We start from the raw sequence: 8,712 nt of genomic DNA, 5'->3' as shown, positions 1-8,712 counted from the left end.
AGAGTGTGAGTGGGGGAGGGCAGAGAGAGAGGGAGACACGGAACCTGAAGCAAGCTCCAAGCTCTGAACTGTCAGCACAGAGCCCAAAGTGGGGCTTGAACCCATGAACCATGAGATCATGACCTGCACTGAAGTCGGATGCTTAACCAACCAGCCACCCAGGGTAAGTCAGACGCTTACACAACTGATACCTATTATAGATGTCAGCGGTTATAAGGGAGCTCATTCAGGCTCTTGTTGAGGCAAAGAAAAAAATTGTTTTGGTGCCATAACTTTAAAAAATGTGTTGTCACCATTATGCGTTTTGAATTCTAAAGAAAATGTTCATTTAATGAAATAAATGTTGGTCTTGCAAGGTGCCTTGGTTTGTGCTTTCAGGAAGGTGCTATAGCCAAGTGGTTAAAAGTATGGGGTTTGGAATCAAACAGAAGTGTTTGAACCCTTGCTCTAACACTTACTAGCTTTAGAACTTTGGGAAAGTCATTTAACTTCTATAAGCTTCAGTTTCTTTAGTCATAAATAGGGTTTTCTTGAGGATTGAATGAAATCATTTTTGTATATTAGGGTAAATGACAAGCTTTTGAAACAAAGATAGCCTTAAATACAGTGGCTTAAATAAGAACAGTTTGCTTCTCTCTTGCCTAAGTCTGGCCAGTGGACACTATTCACCAGATCACTGAGGGACCCAGGTACCTCCATCTTTTTGCTCCTCAGTCCCCCAGTCATCTGGATTGCTGCCACACCTGGGGTTCAACCAGGGAAGGGGATAGGAGCCAAAGCCCAGGTAAGGTGGACTGTCTCTAAAGTTGGAGAAAACTGAGAAGTTGCTCTTATCATTTCTGTTCACATTCCATTGTCACAGACCCATCTTGCTCACATGGTCACACCTACCTGTAAAAAAGGGTGGAAAATGTAGTCTTTAACTGGTAGCCCTGTGTCCAGGGAAAAAGGGGAGGGTGGATTTGGGGGAGACAACGGTCAAGTCTGTCATACCGTATAGCACAAAAATAGATGCTGCTGTTTTCATGAATTATTTCCAGTATGCCTTCTACATATGCATTTCCTTAACTAGATCATTACCTAGAACATAGTAGAGGCTCAATTAATATTTTTCAGGTGAGAAAGACTGGATTAATAAACACATTGTTTTTCTTTCAGTTAAGACATTTTTTATGGATATCCTGAGTTTCTCTAGTGAAACCTCTTTCATTTGCTCTCTTTTGTCAGATGGTAGGGAAGGCTGTAAGTACAAGATGGGACAGCAAGGACCAGCAACCAGATGAGGATATCTCCTCTAGCCCCAGAGCATCTTGCCCCTCACAGAGGAGGTATATGTAGGGCAACCAGCTTCTCCATCACCATGAGCCACCTCCCAATACAGGTCAGATGTTGGAGAAGTAGTTGTGGATGCGAGGATAGAATTTTTCAAAAAGTAGACCCTTTCTTTCTCAGAACATTAACTACTGCCTGATGTAAGGATGCGCTGGTCTAACATGTTTGGCAGAATGTGATTTCTCTCTTGCGTCCTACATAAACACTGAAATGAGCTTTGTAAATTCATCTCTTATACATTTAGGTCTCTGGAGTTGGCTGGATCTTGCCTGTCAGTGTCTCATCATGCTAGTAGACTTCAAAGACACAAGCAAATTTTTCCTGGAGGGAAAAAGTGAGGGAAAAGATCCTTCCTGAAGTTTTGGACCAGTCTGTTTGCCTGGCCATGCTGGGATCTTGGAATGTCACTTCTGGAAGGTCATTAAAGGTGACCCAGCCCTCTGCGGGGGGAATCACATGCCCAACCCTCCAGCTTTAGGTGGAATAGTTTTTGGAAAATCACCAGCCTCTAATAGCATTGGTTTCATTTTTGGGAAGATTTGATTTGATTTGATTTTTTTTTTCATATTATGCCAAACTCTCCCTGTCCATGATATCTACCTATTTTACTACCATTTTTTTACCCCCTGATGCTGCAAAGCACATTTCCTCTCCCTTTTGCAGTTCTTTCTTCAGATGGTGCACAGAGATGCTGAGAGCCTCGTATCCGTGAAATACAATGCCATTCTCACCGCCTCGGTCTTTGGATTAACAAAAGATGGGAGCTCAAATCTCAAGATGGGAGCTGAGATGCAGTCACACGTATGCACCATCCCTGAAGGAAACATGAAATTCATCTGTGATACTACGTTTAGAGTTGGATGAGCATGTTGGATGAGCACTAGATTATCTTGGTCTAGGCTCCCCTAAAATGTCCCACATCAAGGAGACAAATGGGGAGCAACGTCCTTAATTATTCTGTGAAGATCACGTGTGGCGCTTGCTCTATGCCCAGCACTGGGCCAGTGGCTTAGAGCTGTTCCAAGCACTGCCCTTGCCCCATGCTTACAGTTTAGAAGGGCAGCCTTGGGAGAGAAACACAATGAGACTAGACTATGATTCACATCAGAGGTCTAGGGTCTAGAAATGGGATCTTTTGACTTTGATGGGGAGGCTTGTATGGGATGCGGCAGCTAGGAAGATTGGTCCAAGTCTTGCCTGAGTTTGCTAGGCCATTGGGGAACATGCCAGGAAGTGCAGAGGCAGGAAAGAGCAGGTGATGCTCAGGGTGGCGAGTAGCTCAGTGTGTTGGTATGTGTCGGGAGTGGAGTCTGGGAAGGCCCTCAGATGCTGTGTGCTAACAGGTCTGAGGTGCCATCATAGGGGAAGGTGTGGGCTGAAACTTTTTCTTGCAGATATTAGGTACCAGAGGGCTGGAAGTGAAGGAGTGACATGGTTAGCTCTGGGGTAGGAAGTGGCACTGGCACCTGTAGGAAGGGAGGTTTGGAGTGGGTTGAGATTGATGGCAAGAGACCAGCCCAGAGGCTATTGTGTAATTTTAGGCAAGAAACGCCAGGGGCCTGATCTACAGCTGCAGAGAAGAGGAAAGGGTTGATTTGAGACAGTTACGGAAAGTAACTGGTAGGACCTGGATACAGGGGCAATGTGGAAGGCAGGAGAGGTGCATGAAGAAAAGCTGGCAAGGAGCCTGAAGCAGGCATGGCCCCAGGTCAAGGGGAATCTGGAAGGGCTTCAATTTTTGTCACTAAAAGTGCTGGAGGCCAGGGCCCTGTCAGAGGTCACTGGGCTGGGCTTCCTCCTCAGAGGTGGGGTTGACAGAGCCAGCCAAGGACAGGGGGCTGCTGTTGGATCAAGTGAAACAAGAGGGCTGTGGTCTGTGGTTCATAAAGTTCAAGAGTTAGATGCAAATCAGGTATCAACATATTGTCTCCATGGGAGGGCAACTCCAGTCTCATCTGTTGATGAGATGGTCCTGATATTGACATGGTCCTGAGAACAGTTTCAGATCTAGTGGCCCAGGGAATCTGGTCTGGGATCCATAATGCCTCCTGGGGCAACCTGGGGTGTGGAAGACACTGGCCAGAGCTCAGGTGTGGTGTGGAGGGTCCAACATGCTCAAGTCTACTGGTTTCTTGGTTTCTTAGTTGTTTAGTGTCAAATTCATACTGGGGACACTCGGTGATCAGTCTAATTACACCTCCTTTTGCCCCTTTCCCAACAATTAAACATGCAACGTTTCATAGATTGGTTCTTAAGTTTTTCTGCAAACAAGTCACAATTACTGCCTGATACCAGTCACTGAATTATTAATTCCCAACTTAAAACAAATGCCTATGTGAAACAGTTAAAGTATTTCAAGAATATATATTTTGAGTGGCTAAACTATACATTTCCTGTTCAGTGTTAAGGAAAATTGGTCTTCATTATTCCAGGGAAATGTCAAGATCACTAAGTATTGTAGCATTTTGACCTGTGTTATGTTGAGCAAACTCTCCACATGTTTCTCATAAAAAATATACATCAGAGATGGTTTCAAACTGAACGTCAAACTTAGTTAAAGGTACAAACCTCTTCAAAGTTATCGTGAATATCAAATATAACAATCACATGCACGTCAACGTGAGCCACTTTTTTCTTGGGGCTCCCTCACGCTGATGGATTTAGCAACTTCGTGAGTGTTATTCTGCGGGGAGTGAGGCCTCTGCTCTCATCAGAATGACCTCTGCCGGCTGCCGGGTTGGGCTTTGTAGAAACTCCCTCTCTGCCAAATTAAAAAACAAATGTGCATAACCACTTATAAACACATTATTTTAAAAGTTTATGTTCTATACTTTGCTGTACCTATGTGATGATTACCTGGGTGTATACATATGTAAGAATGTATCAAGCTGTACACTCTTCTGTATGCAAATTATAATTCAGTTAAATATGAATATACATTTTGAAATTCCATGGGATGCCGGCAAGGATAATTTTTTTTTATTAAGTTCTTCCTGGTAAGAGGTTGACCAGGGAGGTGTTTTATAGGCCACTATCGAGGTGCTTAAAAATCTTAGTTCTGTAATCTACCTGGCCCTACATATGGTGTAGAATCTGAGTCCTTGGTAGCTTTTAGCAGGAACCTAAGAAAAATCAGTGTCTGCTTGGCGAAGGGATGGTGACTTGTGCCAATCTCGACAGGGGTAGGGAAGGCAAAGGCAGGGCAAAAGGAGGTGGCTTTCCCTGGGTCACAATGTTTCATAAGCGTATGGCTTTGTGGCCCTTGCATTACTTTGTAGCAGGGGTAATTATTAATTACCAAAATGGATTTTGTAAACATCTCCAAAGGCTCCATGGTCCTGAAGGGGGCTACTTTCTAGGAGATAGACACGTTACTTTTCAGGGTTAAACTCCAGAAAGTGTTAAAGGCTTTTAGATTTCCAAGTTATTGATATTTGTATCCTCGGCAGTGATTTGATTTTATTTCACATCTTTTCCTTTTGAGACAAATCCTAAGTGTCACCCTGGTTTAGAGACAGTGTGGTGTAGCATTTAAGAACGTGAATCCTGGAGCCAAACTGCTTGGGTTCAAATCTCTGCTCCTTCACTGGCTAGTTTCTCAGTCTGTGCAAGAAGCTTTAAGAGGTATATAATAATACCAAATGGAGATGTTCTGAAGATCACTTGAATTAACAAGGCACTTGGTAAAGTTCTTACAGCACAGGGTAGACAAAAAATATAGACACTATGAGATTTTTCTGCCCATCAGTTATGACAGTGAATAATATGAAATGCTTTATTTCATGTGTAGAGATGTGATGAACAGATTGACTTTAATGCTTCAAGTATCCAACCAAGGACAAGACTTCTCCAGATAACATCTACAGAGGGAAAAGGATCTATTCATGTGGAATTCTTTTGACTCCATTCCTACTCAAGTATCTAAATTACTGGACGCTTTAGTATGTAATAGAAAGAGGACAGCATAAAAACTTTTAAAAATTATCAGGCTGGGCATATCAATATTTATTGAAATACTGAAAAAAAATTCCATTTTGTTGAGAAATTCCTGGCAAGAACTGACATGACAATATGTATTTCACTGATACAGGAAGAAAACGTCAACAAGTAACTGACTTCACACTCTAAACATTGCATGGATTCAGGTCCAAGGTAGCTGCAGAAGATCTGTAATACAAATATTCAGACATTACAGATTGTCTGTTTACACACATAGACCAACTATAATAAACCAGGCTAAGCCAAAAACGTTTATATTTGAGTCTGCTTTTACTGATAAATCTGGTAATTGATAAGGCAGTTGCTAAGGAAATGTCTGGTTCCAAAGTGGTCACTAATGAACACTAGAGAGATTTCATTTGCCAACTTTGGATGGGCCACAGACGTTGACTGGGGCGCATTCTTGTTTATCAACTTCTGTTCTTCATGATACCAGAAGTGTGGATGTAACTGTCCGTGTTGCCCGTCTTTCTAAGTGTACTTAGGATGTAATTTACTAGGTTAACAACATACCAATATTTGACATTTTTTTAGGTTTAATATTCAGTGGGGAGTACTCCATTATTTAAAATAAGAAAACATGGACTTTCAGAATTAATATATTTGGGTGGGTTTTTTGTTTTGTTTTGTTTTGTTTTTGCAATGTTAAAGACCCTCCAAATAACTATCCCACAAATCTCCTAACTGCCACCACCCAAGATGCACATACATGATGGAACCATTTCAGTAACGGTTAACAACACCCATTCCTCTCCGCATGTCTTCTAACCAACCCGGTTTTTAACTGGAGAGAATAATGATGCTGTTAATCCATTTCATGCTTTGCATATTGACTCTGGTCGGCTATTTTTCATTGCCCTTTGAGCCATGATTACAGGTGACTGAGATTTTGCATGAGGAGCTGTGGACACTCTGCTTAGTGAATGTGTACCCTTCATGTGGACGAATATTAGAGGAGATTAAGAAAAATGATAAAATAACCCTTTTTGTACACACAGAAGTAGTAACTAATATCTTTGGTATACAACTTACAATGCTTGTAAAGGAAACCAGGTAAGACTCCACCCCTGTTAAATTTACTTGAAATCAGAGGAAACTACAAGTCACATAATTTACAATAGATATTAAATAAACTACAGGAAGAATTATGAAGATTTACAGACATTTAATCAAGTGAATGATTTTAATTCATTAAGACCCTTTTCTGTCCCTGAACTATGTTCCACTAACTTGAAGACATGCTACAGTAAACACATATATTTGGTTTCTTCAGTCTTGGCTATATCTTATACAAAGGTGAAACCAAGGAACAATAAATTAGCATCATAATTGTCTACAGTTGAAACTATGATATACAATATAAATAAACTATTCAAAAGCCTGAAACATTTATGAAAAAATTAAGGGACTAGGAGATATTTATTTTTTACAGTTTCTACAAGTGATTGTGCCGCTGATAATCTCAAAAAAATTAAAGTCTAAATGAGATTCCCGTTTTTGATTTTAGTGTCTCACGACATACAATAATTAGGTACTGTGAAAAGTAATTACCAATCAGAAAAATAACATTAAGGAAATTACTGCTTTAGCTATTTTGTGATATCATAGTTCCCTCCCCTCCCCCCACAGGACCTAAAGAATGTAAACACTATCTTTTATTTGACTTTAAAGTATTAATACTTTATTTTAAACAAATGTTGATCCACGTCTGCACAGCTACCTCTCGGAATTGTGAAATAAGGCAAGACTTCCATACCTGTGGCATCACACGTTAATAATACTGCTATTGTCGTTGGGAGATATTGTTTTGCAATTCTTTGTACTTCAATATTTGTTCTAGAGCAGACTTTGGTCTATGACTTTGAAAGGTCAGCATCACCCTCTTCCTCTCCCTTTCGGGGAAGATTTTGAATTACTTTATCATCTTTTCCATCCACATGTAAAAATCACTGTTTCCATTCTATGTTTAGGGGATGTTCAATTGCAACAAGCACGAGACTTGAGGCCATTTATTAGCCAACCCTTTTCTTTCTTTTTGCATAGCTTAACATGCTTCGGTTTTATTTTAAACTACTTAGCACTGTGACTATTTGACACCCCAGCAAAATACGCTTCAGGTTTTATTTTTAAATGAACTACAAACTTTGATGGTTAAAAAGACGGATGTACCCTAAGAAGCCTTTTGGTGAGAAATTGTTACGAAATCCAACAACGCCAAAGCCACGGTTCAGTAACAGTAGCAGAAATAAGGGCTAGCTTGCTTTAGCTATGGAGCATTTGCTTTAAAAGTTTGTAGTCCTTTCCCTTAATATTAACGCTTATATAAGATCAGAAGAGGGATACTGCCTGCTTCTTCTTTTTTTTTTTTTTAACATTATGAACACATGACAAAACAAACCCAAACATATTTAAAATGGCAAGCTAACATATTAATAGACTGTTCTTATTAGCTGTTTGCAGGTCTAAGACACAGACATTCAAAATTATGCTTTTCATGATTTGGTGGAGCTATGAGTGGGTGTGGCTGAGCACAAGTCCGTAAGGACAGATTCTGTGATCACAGGATAGAAGGTGCTGGGTCCTTGAAGGAAGAGGGAAGGGCTATTACAGGTGTAGCTGATGGGTTTTTGAGTTGTTTTAGTTCAGCTTTAGCATGGAGGAATTCTGTAAGCTCAAATCCCCTGCTGTATAAGCCTAATTAACAACACAGATCAGTTCCTCAATTTCTTCACAGCGGAGATCAGTTTAAATATACAAGAATTGTTCTGTCCGTTTTTATTCTGATATGGTGTTGGTATCCATCCGTGAGTTCAATTCACTCCATTATAATGTCTTTTACATGGAATCCTTTGGGGATGTGAAGCCTTTGATTCACAGTTTGCAATACAAATACCCTGATACATCATTTATTTGCTATTAAGTATTTGATTATTATGCCTTTTTAAATTCAATATCTTTAAACCAAGTTTTTAATTAGTGTTGCTTGGAGCAGTTCAGAGTATTTTTTTTTTTTTTTTAATTTCTGTTCTTCTTTTCCCCCCACCAATCTCTTTTTGTTTTGAAAGCAGAGCTTCTCAGGGTTGTAACCTAAGCTCTTTTTGCATGCAACATTTCAATGAGGAGGTTATTATAGGGGACATCCCCATTCAGGTGCTTATAGTAGAGGTATTCTTCAGCCTGCATACTGATGGCCCGGATTTCGGGTAGTCGAAGAAGTAGCTGCCCAAATTTCTCTGTTTGCTGCGGGTAGTTGCACATTGTATAGTCCAGCAGGGCGGCATTGACTTGTTCCTGGACACCTTCTACCAGCTGGAAGTTCTCAAGGTTTTTGACATCTGGATTTAAAAAAAAAAAAAAAAGCACAATATTTTAATGGCTTTT

General features: G+C 40.4%; 1 protein-coding gene across 4 annotated transcripts in view; it reads right to left on the bottom strand.

Annotated features, from left to right (window-relative positions):
• Positions 1-5,322: 5,322 nt before the first annotated feature.
• Positions 5,323-8,712, bottom strand: part of NR5A2 (nuclear receptor subfamily 5 group A member 2) — a 137,226-nt gene continuing 133,836 nt past the window's right edge. For all 4 annotated transcript variants that reach the window (XM_023247519.2, XM_019821946.3, XM_006942842.5 and 1 more), the window contains one exon: positions 5,323-8,666. In XM_023247519.2, coding sequence (XP_023103287.1) covers positions 8,419-8,666 — 248 coding nt within the window. In that variant the 3' untranslated portion in view covers positions 5,323-8,418. The remainder of the gene's footprint in view (positions 8,667-8,712) is intronic.

This window comes from Felis catus, chromosome F1, assembly GCF_018350175.1.
Source record: "Felis catus isolate Fca126 chromosome F1, F.catus_Fca126_mat1.0, whole genome shotgun sequence".
In the NCBI taxonomy this organism is placed as follows: Eukaryota; Metazoa; Chordata; class Mammalia; order Carnivora; family Felidae; genus Felis; species Felis catus.
This window is presented reverse-complemented; position numbering and strand designations above follow the sequence as displayed.